Source organism: Podarcis filfolensis (genome assembly GCF_964270895.1).
Source record: "Podarcis filfolensis genome assembly, chromosome: 8".
Lineage (NCBI taxonomy): Eukaryota > Metazoa > Chordata > Lepidosauria > Squamata > Lacertidae > Podarcis > Podarcis filfolensis.
The window spans coordinates 85,972,470-85,989,486 of record NC_139611.1 but is presented as its reverse complement, the minus strand read 5'-3'; the positions used below and the strand labels follow the sequence as shown (position 1 = coordinate 85,989,486).

At 49.0% G+C, this 17,017-nt stretch overlaps 2 protein-coding genes across 2 annotated transcripts in view; one reads left to right on the top strand and one right to left on the bottom strand.

Annotated features, from left to right (window-relative positions):
- The window catches only part of LOC310768730 (cytochrome P450 2F3-like), a 182,172-nt gene that overhangs the window by 42,563 nt on the left and 122,592 nt on the right, over window positions 1–17,017 (top strand). The gene's annotated exons all lie outside the window — the stretch shown is intronic.
- On the bottom strand, window positions 204–16,293 carry LOC310768751 (cytochrome P450 2F5-like). Its single transcript, XM_083627491.1, has 9 exons — window positions 15,767–16,293; window positions 15,333–15,495; window positions 12,795–12,944; window positions 12,545–12,705; window positions 10,432–10,608; window positions 6,953–7,094; window positions 4,508–4,695; window positions 2,602–2,743; window positions 204–1,140 (listed from the first exon to the last, which is right to left on the bottom strand). The coding sequence occupies exons 1-9, from the start codon at window positions 15,944–15,946 to the stop codon at window positions 959–961; spliced, it is 1,485 nt and encodes a 494-aa protein (XP_083483617.1). The 5' UTR covers window positions 15,947–16,293; the 3' UTR covers window positions 204–958.

Genomic DNA, 17,017 nt, shown 5'->3' with positions numbered 1-17,017 from the left:
CTCCATGCTACACCACTGGCTGGCCCCTTATAAGGCACAGCACCAAATGCCGCCGCCAGCCCATTGATGGGGCAGCAAACACCAGACCAGCAGGTCATCTGGGAGCAAAACCTGCCCTGTCCTGCTGGTGAGCTCCTGCGCTGAAGACATGCCCGTCTTGGCCTGGAGGAGGCAATTGCAAGGACCAACCCAGCTCTCAGCCCTTGGAAAGAGGGAGTCCTTTATTAGTAAATGCTTACACCGACTTCTTGAGAAAGAGCACAGCCAAGATTACCCGACCTAATATTTCTGCTGGGCAGGGCAAGAATGTGGAGGAGCAAGGGGAATCTGGGCACGATCCCAGTCTGCAGTTTCCAGAAAGCAATTATGGCTCTCCGAGGGAAGGAATTCGTATCCCAAAGCAGTATCAGGGGGAAGGGTCCCAGGAGCCATCATCACGTTGCAGAGGGTTCTGGGGTGCTTTTCTCAAGATTGGCAAAGTCCCTTTAAAATGTCGCTGCCTGGGTGAGCCCCTGGCAAGCTGGGGTGCGTAAGGCGGGCCTGCACCAGATTAACCCCACCGTTTTGAAAATGAAAGCTGCCCATGCCCCGACTTGTGCCTGCCCCACCTCAGGTATGCAAAGCTGCATTGGCACCCCTGGAACTGCCTGCCACTGAGTCAGGCCAATGGAGCATCTAGTCCAAGTCTCTCTTTTCCTGCATGGGGGTGGGCACATTCAGAGCCCTGCACCCCCTTCTGCATCTTGCATTGTGCTAAGAAAATGCCCAATTCTCCCTCCCCCTGCAAAAGATCCAGTCAGCTTGCAGCTATAGGTAAAGAAAGGGCTACGGTGGGCTACGGTTGGAAAGGAGGACAGAGCCTTCCCCAAGGTGGCACCCCCAGAAACACCGGGGGAGCCTCACCCCGCCGGGGAAGGCTGTTCTGGGGAGATGGGGGGCAAGCGGCAAGAGGGGCAGCTCAGCGGGGGACAATGCGGCATCTGTAGGGGCGAGGGACGTTCCCTGTGCCGCTGGACAGGGGCGAGAGGTCCAGCTCCTCGCGGGGGCAGGTGGGCTGGAAGGTGAAGCTCTGGAGGAGTTTGGTGAGATACAGGAACAGCTCCATGCGCGCCAAACCTTCTCCCAGGCACAAGCGTTTCCCTGAAGAGAAAAAACAAACAAACCAGTCAACAGTTCCTTTGAGGCTTTGCATTTGTGAGCAAGAGTTTCAGCACCTAAATTTCTGTACATAAACTGCTCTCTAGCGTATGGTTACCAGACGTCCCCGTTTTCTGGGAACAGTCCCTGGATTTACAAATATGTCCCTGGACAAATTCCATCTCCGGAATGTCCTCGGATTTCATTAATCTTTAACGAAAGGCCCAGATCACATTTCTTGGCCCAGAAGCTTCTGTTGCTCAACCATAATTGCTCAAGGTAATACTTCTTCTCGGATTAAACGGACTCACCCTTCTCTTCCAGATTTCACCCTGTTTTGGCAACACTAGAAAGTTGTTGTGATGCCACCCAGGGTGGCTGGGGCAACCCAGTAAGATGTGTGGGGTATAAATAGTGAGATTATCATTATGGAATGGGACGTCCCTACTTTCATCAGAGAAATGTTGGAGTATGGTCACCAGACGTCCCTGTTTCCCAGGGACAGTCCCTGGATTTACAAATCTGTCCCCGGACAAATTCCATCCCTGGAATGTCCCCGGATGTCATTTAATGTCCCCGGATTTATATTTGAAGTGTTGTAGATTTATTAGTAGGAAATGAATGTTGTGTGATGTTGTTTAGTCATTTAGTCATGTCCGACTCTTCGTGACCCCATGGACCAGAGCACACCAGGCACTCCTGTCTTCCACCGCCTCCCGCAGTTTGGTCAAACTCATGCTGGTAGCTTCGAGAACACTGTCCAACCATCTCGTCCCCTTCTCCTTGTGCCCTCCATCTTTCCCAACATCAGGGTCTTTTCCAGGGAGTCTTCTCTTCTCCTGAGGTGGCCAAAGTATTGGAGCCTCAGCTTCAGGATCTGTCCTTCCAGTGAGCACTCAGGGCTGATTTCCTTAAGAATGGATAGGTTGGATCTTCTTGCAGTCCATGGGACTCTCAAGAGTCTCCTCCAGCACCAGAATTCAAAACCATCAATTCTTCAGCGATCAGCCTTCTTTATGGTCCAGCTCTCATTTCCATACATCACTACTGGGAAAACGATAGCTTTAACTATAAGGACCTTTGTCGCCAAGGTGATGTCTCTGCTTTTTAATCTACTTTACCTACATATAAACACACACGGAGCACTGCAACATGGCTCCCTCTCTCACTAGCATCAGACAGGAAAGAGAAAAAGAACAAAGGACAATAGTCCCACTTCACGGTACACAGTAACAGAAACATCTCCATCACTTCCCACTTGGTGGAGTCAAAACATATACCGTCATGTGAAAGACAAAAATCCCATGACTGCAATCACGAGCAGGAATTCTAATGGGCTCTTGGATACCCCATAAGGGGAAAAGGGCAGATTTTGTTTACAACACAGTCCAGGGGGGCAAGACGAGAGCCCATTCCTTACACCTCCCCAATGCCTATCTTGCCACCCCCCGACTAGGAACTCACCAGCAGAAAAGGGCATGAAGGCATCGCTTCGGCGGAAGCCGCCTTTCTTGTCCAGGAAGTGGGTAGGGTCAAAAGCTTCCGGGTTCTTGAACTGGGTAGGATCTTTGTGGACAGAGTGAAGGAGAGGCATGATGTTGATGCCCTGTTGGGGGGAAAGGGGAGAAGAAAGTTGGCGAGGCCAGAAACACCCCAGAATGTGGGCTGCCAGCCTTGTAGGGCCATGGCAGGCACTGAGAGCACCCTCGTGCCACTTTGACTGCTGCCGCTGCATTCGGAGTTCAGAACGTTTTAGTTTAGAGGAAAGGCAAAGGAGAAGCAACATGCTAGAAGTTGGGAGGCAGAAATGCTTCTGAAAATCCGTTGCTGGTTTTCCCATCTCGGGCATCTGGTTGGCCACTGTGAGAGCCATTGGCCTGATCCTGACCCTCCAAGTGTCCCTATTTTCCAGGGATGTCCCTGATTTAGAGAAGCCATCCCGGTTTCTGATTTGATCCCGGAATGTCCCACTTTTCCTTAGGACGTCCCTATTTTCATTGGAGAAATGTTGGAGGGTAAGGAGTTATCCAACCCCCAAGGCATCTGAAGGCAATCCTGTATAGGGAAGTTTTTTAAATGTTTCATGTTTTTTGTTTTTAAATATGTAGGAAGCTGCCCAGAGTGGCTGGGGCAACCAAGTCAGATGCTCAGGCATAATGATGATGATGATGATGATGATGATAATTTATTACTTATACCCTGCCTATCTGGCTGGGTTTCCCCAGCCACTCTGGGCGGCTTCCAAAAAAATACTAAAACACTGCAATACATCAAACATTAAAAGCTTCCCTAAACAGGGCTGCCTTCGTTTTTTTTAAAAAAATAATGTTTATTACTTTTAAGCATTACAAAAAAGGAAAAAGGAAAGAAAATGTCTTCTAAAAGTCAGATAGTTGTTCATTTCCTTGACATCTGATGGGAGGGCGTTCCACAGGGCGGGCACCACTACCGAGAAGGCCCTCTGCCTGGTTCCCTGTAACTTGGCTTCTCACAGTGAGGGAACCGCCAGAAGGCCCTCGGAGCTGGACCTCAGTGTCCAGGCTGGACGATGGGGGTGGAGACGCTCCTTCAGGTATACTGAGCCTTTGAGGCCGATTATGGCTTTCAAGGTCAGCACCAACACTTTGAATTGTACTTGGAAACGTACTGGGAGCCAATGTAAGTCTTTCAGGACCGGTGTTATATGGTCCCAGTGGCCACTCCCAGTCAGCAGTCTAGCTGCCGCATTCTGGATTAGTTGTGGTTTCCGGGTCACCTTCAAAGGTAGCCCCACCTAACAGCTGCCCTGGTTAACAGCTGCCCTGGACACAGAATGGACCTGCGCCTCCATGGACAGCTGTGAGTCCAGAATGACTCCCAGGCTGCGCACCTGGTCTTTCAGGGGCACAGTTGCCCCATGCAGGACCAGGGAGTCCTCCACACCTGCCCACCCCCTGTCCCCCAAAAACAGTATTATTATGATTAGCTTTCAAAAAGAAATACTACCCCTGCCTTGGGAGGCCCTGCTGCTGCTACCAGAGTTCTCCACCGCCTTTCTCTAGAGGAGAGGTCTTTCTCTTTCTCTCCAGGAGCCACCCTGGAGTGGCACAAAGGCTCAGAATTTCAGCCTACTCTAGACAGGAAATAGAGTTCAAAACGAGGGCACTTTCTTTAGAAGGGGGGTTTCTCCTCGTCCTCTCATGAAACAGCAGCGCCATGCAGAACCATCTCCAAGCCACAACTGTGACCTGAGACAGGAACAGAAGGATGTCGGACTTTGCGTGAACACAGCCAGAACCAATCAGAAAGCGTTTGTTCCCCATCCCACCATCAGAAGCCCAGAGATAAACTTCCCATCTCTTGGGAAGGGGGATTTTTTATTCCCAAGCACCTTTGGGAGCACAAAGCCACGGAAGTGGGTGTCTTTGGTCACAGCATGGGGGACCCCCAGGGGGATGAGATCAACGAATCTCTGGATCTCGTGGATCACGGCGTCCGTGTACGGCATCTTCGCCCGGTCCTCAGTCGATGGGCTGCGGTGAGGACCAATGACCTTGCTGATCTCTTCTTGGACCTTGGCTGCAGACAAAATAAATAATAATAATAATAATAATAATAATAATAATAATAATAATAATAATAATTTATTTATAACTTGCACATCTGGCTGGTCTCCCCAGCCACTCTGGGTAGCTCCCAACAGATTAGTGAATTGGCAGTGAAATGTTAAGTCATAAACTGTTGAGTTGCGATGAAGGCAATGGCATTGGCAAAAGCAACACTAAAACCAAGCTGTAAAACAGTAAAGCTTAACCATGAAACTGAAGACTCAATTGGGGCTGCCACTGCCATCTTACCTGAAGCTTCCCTAGCTATACTGTTGCATCATTGTTGTTGTTGTTGTTAATATCATCATCATCATCATCATCATCAATTTCATTTGTATACTGCCCTCTACCTGCAGGTCTCAGGGCGGTCCACAGGATAAAATCACAATATAAAAACACAAAATACATAATCAAAACGAAAACAACCCAATACCTCCCCTTTGTTAAGATAGTAAGCGTTTCAACAATGGTTTGTTCATTCTTTTATATGATTTATGCTGTATTTGTGATGTTCTGTTATGTCCTGTCGTGTTACCGCTATTTATTGCCGGTAAGTAGCTTTAGTAGGATTCATTTGAATGAAAAGCAGCATAGAAACATAATTAATCAAATCCATCAAATGTCAGAGACACTGAGAGAGATGGACCCATTGTCCGGCTCAGCGCCTGAGGGCGCCAGTCCTGCCACTCACCACCTGGCCTAGGGCGGGGCCTAATGGGCTCTATAAAAGACCACTGCCGCCGCCGCCACTTGGCAGAGAGGGCTCAGTTTTGTTTTTTGTTTAAATTGCTGTTATTTTTTACCGATCTCATGTTAAACTGTGATATTAATGCTGCATTCTTAGTTTTAAATTTTGATTTATGTGGAAATCGTTTTCCATTTGGTTGTGTATTTTTTGATGTGGTTTATTTATTGTTTATGACTTTCGTAATTGTGTAAATCTTGTCGTGTTATAAGCCGCCTTGAGGATTGTTTTTAACTGTGGGAAGGCGGCACACAAATAAAAAATGATGATGATGATGATGAAGGCAGGATCCAGCGTGTTTGCACGGTGACAGAGGGCATCTCGCTTCCTGGGCTCAGGATCCCAGTTCAATTTGGGTAGCAGATGGTGATGGAAAAGGCATCTCTGTGCCTCAAGATTTTAGAAAGCCTAATACAGTGGGACGCGGGTGGCGCTGTGGGTAAAACCTCAGCGCCTAGGACTTGCTGATCGCATGGTCGGCGGTTCGAATCCCCGCGGTGGGGTGAGCTCCCGTTGCTCGGTCCCAGCTCCTGCCCACCTAGCAGTTCGAAAGCACCCTTAAGTGCAAGTAGATAAATAGGTACCGCTTTATAGCGGGAAGGTAAATGGCGTTTCCGTGAGCTGCTCTGCTGCCGGTTCACCAGAGCAGCTTCGTCACGCTGGCCACGTGACCCGGAAGTGTCTGCGGACAGCGCTGGCTCCCAGCCTCTAGAGTGAGATGAGCGCACAACCCTAGAGTCTGTCAAGACTGGCCCGTACGGGCAGGGGTACCTTTACCTTTAATACAGTGGTACCTCAGGTTACATATGCTTCAGGTTACATACGCTTCAGGTTACAGACTCCACTAACCCAGAAATTGAACCTCATTCCAGAGGTTCGTTCTTAACCTGAAACTGTTCTTAAACTGAAGCACCACTTTAGCTAATGGGGCCTCCTGCTGCTGCCGCGCCACCAGAGCACGATTTCTGTTCTCATCCTGAAGCAAGGTTCTTAACCCCAGGTACTATTTCTGAGTTAGCAGAGTCTGTAACCCAAAGCATCTGTAACCTGAAGCGTATGTAACCCGAGGTACCACTGTACTTGCAGGAGGAGTGCTCGCCTTTGGGCGAAACAGGGAGGTGAGTCGCCGGGGGATCAGGACCCCGACAAAGATAAAAGGCTGTCGGACCCCGCCCCAGGTTGCGGGAGCAACATTGCTGTTTGCCAGATCCTGCCTGAGATCCTGCACCTGCCCTTGCCTGGTTTCCTGCCTTGGCCCTGTCGGACTGACTCCTAGTGGAACCTTCGGATTCTGGACCGGTCCTGGACCGCGTTTCACGGGTTACCCCCGGGCCCACCACACTAGCCTACCTCACAGGGTTGTTGTGAGGATAAATTGGGGAGGAAGACAACCGTGTGCTCATCCACCTTGAAAGAAGGTGAGGTATGAACATGGTCAATGGACATCAACGAGCAACACAGACGTGGGGCCTTCCCAGCTCACCTGCGACCTCCGGGTGCTTCATGAGGATGAGAATCCCGTAGCGAAGGGTGGTGCTGACGGACTCCGTTCCCCCAAAGAAAAGGTTGTGGGTGGTCATGACAAGCGTGTTGATGTGGAAGTGGCTGAGGGGGTCCTTCTTTTCCTGCGGAGAGAGGTGGAGATGCCCAGGACATGAGCTTTACACAAAGGGATGAGGCACGGGGCGTTTTTCAGCTCTCTGTGACCTCACCAATCAAGTTGTGACCTCGCCCTGCTAGACTTGCACGTATTTCCTGTGAAATATAATCGCCCGTGTTAAGTTGTGGGCGAACATATCAGACGACACACCAATTCTTCAAACAGCTCTTCTTTATTCTGAGGCCAGAACTGAACTGAGCTGCTTGGCAGGGGGTTGGACTCGATGGCCCTTGTGGTCTCTTCCAACTCTATGATTCTATGAAGGGCTCAGTCAGCCTGTTTATATAGAGCTCCAGTACCTTGTTACTGTAACAACTTTCTAAAACTATCCAATCACTGAACATCACTTTCAATCCTTCATTTGCATACAAACTATCCAATCACTGAACATCACTTTCGATCCTTCATTTGCATAACTATCTACAGTATCCCCCTGCTGGCCCAGTGTGAGAACTTCAGTACATAACAGCCCAGGCTTTGGACCCTGCAAGTGTTTCCTCCTCCATGGCAGGAAACTCCTATTAAACTCAATCTGCTAGATCTTATGTGCCCCCTTGCCCAGATTGTCCAGAGCTTTGGGCTGGGTTGTCACCAATATGCTGATGACACCCAGCTGTATCTGCTGATGGATGGCCATACCGACTCAGCCCCGGACACAATGACCACAATGAAGCTGTGGCTGGATGTTTTCGTGGGAGCCGATTGAAACTAAATCCTTCGAAGACAGAGGTCCTCTGGCTGGGTCGGGATGGCATGGGGATGAGGGACCAATTCCCTTCTCTTGCGGGGGCCTAATTACTGCCCCTGCCTTCCGTTAAGAGTCTGGGTGTAATCCTTGACGCCTCCCTTTCCATGGAGGCGCAGGGTACAGTAACAGCCAAGACAACATTTTATTATTGATTGTAAGCCGCCCTGAGCCCAGTCTTGGCTGGGGAGGACAGGGTATAACTACAAATTATTATTATTATTATTATTATTATTATTATTATTATTATTATAGGTTGGCAGCTGGCATAATCTGGCCGTCTTGCCTTCTTTGACAGCCGTTCCTCTCCCTCTTGGGATGCCTCGGGGAGGAAGGTTGGATGGACTGTGATAGAGGGAGCCTCGCTGTTTTCAAGAGCGAGGAAGTCACAGACCAGCAAATTCGGGTTGCACAATTAAAGCCGATTTAGCCAATTTAGGTTGCACAATTAAGGCTGATTTAGCAACAAACACACACACACACACACACACACCCCAAAACATTCCAGACTTTAAAAAGATGAAAAAAATATTTTAAGAAATATTTTAAAGAATCAGCGAGGCTCCTCACAGAGTCCCTGCCATGGGAGCATATTCACCCAGTGCTTTGCGAGTTGCACTGGCTCCCGGTGGAGTATCGGGTCAGGTTTAAGGTGCTGGTTTTGACCTTTAAAGCCCTTTGTAGCTTAGTGCCCTTGTATTTACGGGACCGCGTCTCCTGGTATGCCCCGCAGAGGACCTTAAGGTCCGTGAATAATCATAGTCTAGAGGTCCTGGGCCCTAAGGAAGTCAGACTATCCTCCACCAGGGCCAGGGCCTTTTCAGTGATGGCTCCGACCTGGTGGAATGCTCTGTCCCATGAGACCAGGGCCCTGCAGGATTTAACTTCCTTCTGCAGGGCCTGTAAGACAGAGCTATTCCACCTGCTTTCAACTTGAACTTAGCCTGATCTTTTATTCCCCTTCCTTCCCTCCCCCTGCCCTTTTTATGAAGATTACCTGCTCTGGGATCCCACAGCTAATTCTCCCCTGGTCTCCTCGCCGGCCCAAATAGGACTACGGTAATTTAGCCAGCTATCCCTGGTGATCATCTAATGTTTATTGGATGGATTTTCCCCCTAAACTGATTTTTGAATTCTGAATTTATTGTTATTCACAGTTTATACTGTATTTTAATGTGTTTTATGTTGCATCAATTAAGTGTTTTAAATTTATTGTTAGCCGCCCTGAGCCTGGTTTTTGAACCGGGAAGGGCGGGATATAAATAAAACTGTATTATTTATTATTCTTTATTATTTCTGTTTACTTGACAGGAGGCACCTCTAATTTGTTTGTGATCTATAATACCTGGCAAATGAGCTTGAAAGATATGTGAGCTGTCTAACAAAAACAGGTGCCAGCGGTGTCCAACTTTTGACACTTTATGAAAGCGTATTTATTCACACACCCCAGGGCCTTTGCTGGTCAGGGGCACCAAGGCCATGGATAATTATTTGGTCATAGTTGAATAAACTGGTTTTTAATCTTTTGCTTGTATTGTATTGTATTGTATTGTATTGTATTGTATTGTACTGGCAATCTTGTATTGCCTTGAAGTTTTAACGGAAGGCAGTATCCAAACATTTTAAATAAGCACATTATGCAAGAACGTGGTGTTGCAAAGGAAGCTATTCATCTTAGTTTGCCTAAGGCTTTCTGAGTTACACACATTCCTCTGAAGTGATAGTTTGCAGAGGTTGTGGCGAACAGTTAAACTGTGGAACTCCCTGCCACAGGAGGCAATGTTGGCCACCAACTTGCATGGCATTAAAAGAGGACTGGACCAATTCATGGAGGAAGAGAGGGCTGTCTGTGGCTCCTAGCCAGGGTGGGCTCTGCTCTGCTTCCAAGGTTGGAGGCAGCAAAGCCACAGAATCTCAGTTGCTGGAAACCCCAGGAGGGGAGAGGCTCTTGTGGTCGGATCCTGCTTGTGGGCTCCCTTTTCAGGCATCTGCTAAAGAAGGCTGGGCTAGAGGGGCCCTTGGCCTGACCCACCAGGCTCTTCTTATGTTCTTGTTTGTTGGCTTTTAATCTTTGCAGCCGTAATACGCTTTTCACGGATCATTAAGGGTTTATTTTCTTTGGAGATTTGCATCTGTTGAACATTACATTGATCCTACTTGTTGTTCGTCCTTCCCAAGAGAGGGATTTCAGGGCAGGTGTGGCACCTGAGCTTTGCAAATGGTGCTGCACAACACACACACCCCTCTTTGGACATGTCCCAAATCCAGGGCTTACCTGGGACGGGGCTCAGGTTACCCCACACCTGTCCCTGTCTTGGCCTCCACCAAAAGACGGGGAGATTATATCCAAGCTGAGCAAACAGGCAACAAGGTGAGGCCTCCATTGTCCATGGCAGAACACACCCTCGCCCTTTATGAAGCTACCAGGAAGCTGCCCTGATGCCCTCAGCCAGGAATGCCCCCTCTGCCCTTTCCCTGCCAGCCCCAGGTGAGAAGAAGCAGGTAGAGAAGGACTTAGCCTCTCCCTCCACCCCCCCCCCAAAGCCCAAGGGCTCACCTCTTGCATTTTGAGCAGGAAGCTATCGATGAAGTCGCGAGGGCAGCTGGGGTCGAAGGTCGCCTGGTGCTCCTTGACCATCTCCAGAATGAAGAGGCGCAACTTCTCAAAATTGGCAAAAAGTTGCTTGTGAGGTCCGGGCAGGTAGCGCAGGATGTGGGGGAAAGTGTTGTACAACTAGGGAGGGAGGAGAAGACGAAAGATGGAAGGCCCCGACCCTGCAAGAACTCGCTTGTGCGAGAGGGCAAGTGTTTCAGGGAGAGTCTCCCTTCCACAATCCAGCTTAAAAACAAAACCCCCATGCATGTCACTTTGCTGAGAAAATACACAAGGGAGAACTTTACTAGGCTTCAGGGGAAGGAAGGAAGGAAGGAAGGAAGGAAGGAAGGAAGGAAGGAAGGAAGGAAGGAAGTCCTGGATTTGTGGGGGAAGCTGTAAAGGAATCCTGTCTACAACCCCTTAGGACAGAACATGAGCAATATTATTATTATTATTATTATTATTATTATTATTATTATTATTAATACCCCAGCCACTCTGGGCGGCTTCCAATAAATTATTAAAATATAGTACAGTAGTCTGTTAAACCCTAAAAGCTTCCCTAAACAGGGCTGCCTTCAGACGTCTTCTAAAAGTCTGGTAGTTGTTCTTCTCTTTGACATCTGGTGGGAGGGCGTTCCACAGGGCGGGTGCCACTACCGAAAAGGCCCTCTGCCTGGTTCCCTGCAGCTTTGCTTCTCGCAGTGAGGGAACCGCCAGAAGGCCCTTGGCGTCCGCGCAGAACGATGGGGGTGGAAACACTCCTTCAGGTATACTGGGCCTTTGAGGCTGTTTAGGGCTTTAAAGGTCAACACCAACACTTTGAATTGTGCTCGGAAACATACTAGGAGCCAATGTAGGTCTTTCAAGACCTGTGTTAAGTGGTCTCAGCGGCCGCTCCCACTCACCAGTCTAGCTGCCGCATTCTGGATTACTTATAGTTTCCGGGTCACCTTCAAAGGGAGCCCCACGTAGAGCGCATTGCAGTAGTCCAAGCGGGAGATAACTAGAGCATGCACCACTCTGGAGAGACAGCAACTACTCTACTCTGAACTTAAAAATGGAAAGTGTAATGCTAGTGGTCAACAAAAGAGGTATAAAGACTGCCTCAAGGCAAATCTTTAAAAATGTAATATAAACACCGACAACTGGGAAATACTTGCCTGCGAGTGCTCTAGTTGGAGAACAGCCTTTACCAAAGATGTCATGGGCTTTGAAGACACTCGAACTCAGGACGCAAGGGAGAAACGTGCTAAGAGGAAGGCATGCTTAGCAAATCCACACCAGGATCAACTCCCGCCCGGAAATCAATGTCCCCACCGTGGAAGAACGTGTGGGTCCAGAATTGGCCTCCACAGTCACTTACGGACTCATCGTTAAAACCGTGTTTATGGAAGACAATCTTACTTGGCTACAATTTGGAGTCCCCCCAAGAAGGAGGCGTCGTATACATGGGGGCATGTTATACACGGAAAAATGTGGTACATGGCAGCCTAGGCCATTGGCTGGGTGGTGCCTTGAATGAATGAACATTTCTGAAATCGTGATACGTAGAGCCTTCTGAAAGCGAATGTGAAGGGGAAAGTCTGGCCTATTTCTCCATCCTTGAGCAATGGTCGACCTATCCACAGCCAACAAATCTAGAAAAAGAGTTTCACAAACTAGTTCTGCATTGCAAGCTTTGAATATTTATGATAAACAGAAACAGACATCAAGATTCACTGGTGTGTATACTTGGCTACGAGTGATCGCCAAAGAAAGAAAGGAAGGAAGGAAGGAAGGAAGGAAGGAAGGAAGGAAGGAAGGAAGGAAGAAAGAAAGAAAGAAGAAATATCAAGGGTTCCTTGCCATAATGGCTCTGTTTACCCGCCTCTGTCTGCCTCTGAATGCCACTATCTGGACATTGCAGGTGGAGAAAATGAGGCTGTCGCACTCAAGTCCTGCTTGTGGACTTCTTCCCCTCGGTGTACCCAGCTGGCCACTGTGGGGACACCGGGCCAGAGGGGGCCCCTTTGGCCTGATCCAGCTGACAGGCTCACCTGGCATTCTGCCTTCCCAAGGGATCGGGACTCACCTGGGCACAAGGCGAGCTGAAGATGCGGAAGTTGTCATTCATCAGCCCGACCAAAGTCAGGAATTTCTTGTCCTCATAGTCAAACCGGTCCCCGAAAACGATGGAGCAGATGACATTGGAGACGGCGTGGCCGAGGGTGAGGGTGAGGTCAGAGGGCTCTCCTGCAAAAGGAACAGGTGGAAAGGCCAGAACTTTGCAGGTGTGTGTAGTCCCGCACAACCCCACCTGCCCCAAGGAACGGCAAACACACCTTTGGTCTTTGCCAGCTCTTGCACCAGATACTGGGCCTCCTCCTGGATCCGCTCCTCAATGCTGCGCTTCCCCATGCCAAAATTGCGAAGCGTGTGTATCGTAAAACGGCGCAAGACCTTCCATTTCTCCCCTTGAGACAAGGAAATCCCTATGGGGGGAGGAGAGAAGACATTGGCTAGAGACATTGCTCAGAGAGATAGCAATGGCTGGAGTCCTTAAGAGTGTGGGCAGTGCCAGGCATAGCTGTCAACTTTCAGATTTGAAAATAAGGGATCAGCAGCCTCACCTGTCCCGGGGACAGTCTACGGGATATCTAACAATCTGGGATAGCAGCGGGAAACGGCGCTGGAATAAGGGAATTTCCCGCAAAAAAAGGGAAGGTTGACAGCTATGGTACCAGGGCTGCAGAAGCAGATCCATCATCATCATCATCATCATTATTATTATTATTATTATTATTATTATTATTTTAAGACAAGGTGAGCCCATCCAGCCCAGCAGGTACCTCCAGGATGCCCTCAGGCAGCACACAAAGCCAACAGCTCACTCCCACTGTCGCTCTCCAAAGCAAATGGCATGCAGAGGTAGACTGCCTCTACACATGGAGGTGCCACTGAGTCGCCACAATCACGCCTCTCCTCCAGCACCTTGAGTTTCTCTATTCCTTTTCTGAAGTCACTCTAAGCCAGTGTCACGTGGTGTCATTTTTCATTGGGGAACATTTAAGCGCTAGCTTGCGAGGGGCGTGAGATGTCATGCGTGTGATGTTGTGAGGTCCTGACGCCTCACACTTGAGCATCGTGCCTCGCCCTCTAAGCTGGGCAGAAGCACCCTGGGCTTTGTAAAGAAGGTGCCAGGGCTCTGGCAGGATGCTGGAGACCTGCTGCCTCCGTCCAAAAGCCGGGTGGGATTTGGGAAGATGGCAGGATGGATTCTGGACCCATCAGAGCCTCGTTCCGCCCTCCCTAAACTGGGCAGAAGCTTCCCGGGCTTTGGGAAGGAGGCACCAGGGGGAAATTTAGGGGAATAGCCTAGTCCTCTTAGTCCAATGACCGCACGCCCCTGGTCTAAGCTATTTGCCATCACTACATATTGGGGCATCCTGAGGAACCAAAAACTCTGCCCTCCTCCCCCTTCATTTTATATAGAACTATAGTTGGAAGTAAAGTAGAGACATCACCTTGCCAACAAAGGTCCATATAGTAAAAGCCATGGTTTTCCCAGTAGTGATGTACGGAGGTGAGAGCTGGACCATAAAGAAGGCTGATCGCCAAAGAATTGATGCTTTTGAATTCTGGTGCTGGAGGAGACTCTTGAGAGTCCCATGGACTGCAAGAAGATCAAACCTCTCCATTCTGAAGGAAATCAGCCCTGAGTGCTCCCTGGAAGGACAGATCCTGAAGCTGAGGCTCCAAGACTTTGGCCACCTCATGAGAAGAGAAGACTCCCTGGAAAAGACCCTGATGTTGGGAAAGATGGAGGGCAGAAGGAGAAGGGGACGACAGAGGACGAGATGGCGGGACAGTGTTCTCGAAGCTACCAGCATGAGTTTGACCAAATTGCGGGAGGCAGTGGAAGACAGGAGGGCCTGGCGTGCTCTGGTCCAGGGGGTCACGAAGAGGCGGACACGACTAAATGACTAAACAACAACAATAGTTGGAAGGGGCCCTAAGGGGACATCTAGTCCAACCCCCTGCAATGCAGGAATCTCAACTAGATCATACATGACAGGTGGCCATCCAACCTTTGGTTAAATGTCTCCAAGGAAGGAGAGCCTACCACAGGGGTGGGCAAACTTTTTCAGCAGGGGGCCGGTCCACTGTCCCTCAGACCTTGTGGGGGGGCCGGACTATATTTTGAAAAAATAATAAATGAATTCCTATGCCCCACAAATAACCCAGAGATGCATTTTAAATAAAAGGACACCTTCTACTCATGCAAAAACACGCTGATTCCAGGACTGATTTAGAAGGCGATTGGGCTGGATAGACAACTGACTTTAAGAAGACATCTGAAGGCAGCCCTGTTTAGGGAAGTTTTTAATGTTTAATGCCATATTGTGTTTTTAATATCCTGTTGGAAGCTGCCCAGAGTGGCTGGGGAGACCCGGACAGATGGGCAGGGTATAAGTAATAAAATAATAATAATAATAATAATAATAATAATAATAATAATTATTGCAGCAGATAACAAACTTCCTCCACCTTGCACAGGACAACCTTTCGATGTAAAGAGGCTATCCTGTTCCTGTCACCTGTCAGTCTCCTCTTCTCCAGGTTAAACATGCCCAACTCCCTCTCTCTGATCAGGCCGCCTGTGCTTTTGCCCAAACTGAGAAACATTAGAGGCTTTCTCCAAGAGAGGTGTTCAGACCCTCCTTCGAATCTCATCGCCCTTTCCTGCCCCTTCTCCATCCCTGCACCTTTCTTTTTAGGAATTAACACACACACACACACACACACACACACACACACACACCCCTCCCCGGTCAGACACACCCGCCCCACCTGCAAGGGGAGGAAGCAGGCAAGCTCACCATCCCCTCGAGTGAAGTCGAAAATCACCGGCAAGTCTCCGCGGGCACTGAACTCCTCGGCTTGGTCCACCAGGGCCTCCTTCACCACTTGGTACCCGCAGAGAACCACAAAGGGCTGAGAGCCTAGGTAGATGGTGTAGATAGATCCATAGCGTTGGCTGAGCTGGAGGCAGAGGGAGAAAGGGGGGGAGGGAACCACGGGGTGCAGAGAGGACGCCGGGGTGTAAGAAGAGCCTGCTGGATCAGGCCCAAGGGGGCCCGGCTGGTCCAGCATCCAGTTCCCACAGGGGCCAGCAAGCAGGATTCGAACTCAGGTTCGCACTCGGGACCCAAGTCCGCCCCTCCCTTAGCCTCTTCTCAATTGCAAACAGGTGTCTTCCTAAAGGATCGCAGCAGCATTTAGCTGACCCCCCACCCCAAGGGGCTGACCTTACCTCCAACATTGACTTCACCGTGTTCTTCATGTCCAGGAGGAGCAGATTGCCCACGATGGGCAGCGGCCGAGGTCCTGGGGGAAGATGCCCCTTCTTGCCCTGCCTGCTCCCTTTGAAGAACATCAGCAGGCAGGCGATGCAGATAGCCAGAAGGGCGGCTGTGGCTGCGCTGAACTCCATGCCAGCCTCCTTGCCCAACTCAAAGAAGGCTCCCGGTCGGGCTTGGGCTCAGATGCCAGCCTGCCTCATGTCTGGTGTGCCCACAAAACCTGATCCATGGAGAAGGAGGCGGGCACAGCCGACAATAGAACCGAGTGGCAATTGCGTAATTCCACACCGAGGGGGTCCAAAGCTCGAGCTGTTTGCCGGGCGAACTACAAGGGGCTGCAGGCTAAGTTAACAGCGGAGAGTAGCAACTATTCTTAGCGTTTTACTTTTGGGACGCAATCAAACCAAAAACCCCCCAGATCAAACGTAGCAACAATAAGGAGGGGGGAGGGTTTGTTTCGTCTGGTTAATTAAATCCGTTTATGTAAGATGAGAGTTCGTAGAATTTGGAACTGCATAATATTTCTAACTGGTAAATTTGTCTGTAACCCATCTAAGAAGTCATTTTGCACTTTTTGCTCCTCCTTCCTCGATCTTCTTTTCCACATTTTTTACAAATTAATATACAGTATATTACCATTTTAGGTTGGGGGCATTTATAGATTTATACAAAAGTAAGAAAAGGAATTTATCTGAAAGCCTTTCCTCCTTTTTTCCTTTTTCTGTCTTCTTTGGGATTTATTTTTTTTAATAAACTCTTCTTATTACTAGGTTTAGAACCATCTTGTGGGTGGGGTTTTTTTTCTGACTATCAAGTGTATATAAATTTTATGAAATAAAAGGAAAAGGAAATAATTTACCCCTAGAGGGGGTAAATGCAGTCTGGGGAGCCAGACCCTCCAAGTGTCCCTATTTTCCAGGGACGTCACTGATATAGAGAAGCCGTTTCTGGTTTCTGTTTTGATCCCAGAATGTCCCGCTTTCCTTAGGATGTTCCTATATTCATTGGAGAAATGTTGGAGGGTATGAAGTTATTCAGCCCCTAAGCCGCCTGAAGGCAATCCTGTACAGGGAAGTTTAAAAAAATAAAATGCTTAGTGTTTTATTATGTTTTTACATATGTTGGAAGCTGCCCAGAGTGGCTGGGGCAACCCAGTAAGATGTGTGGGTAAAATGATTAGTAAAATTATCGTTATGGAATGA

Coding starts and splice junctions, on each gene's coding strand:
- LOC310768751 (XM_083627491.1), bottom strand. CDS start 15,946: ATGGAGTTCAGCGCAGCCACAGCCGCCCTTCTGGCTATCTGCATCGCC. Junction 10,609..12,544: donor TCAGCTCGCCTTGTGCCCAG/GTGAGTCCCGAT, acceptor CTCCCTCCCTAG/TTGTACAACACTTTCCCCCA. Junction 2,744..4,507: donor GTGGCTTTGTGCTCCCAAAG/GTGCTTGGGAAT, acceptor TCCCCCCAACAG/GGCATCAACATCATGCCTCT.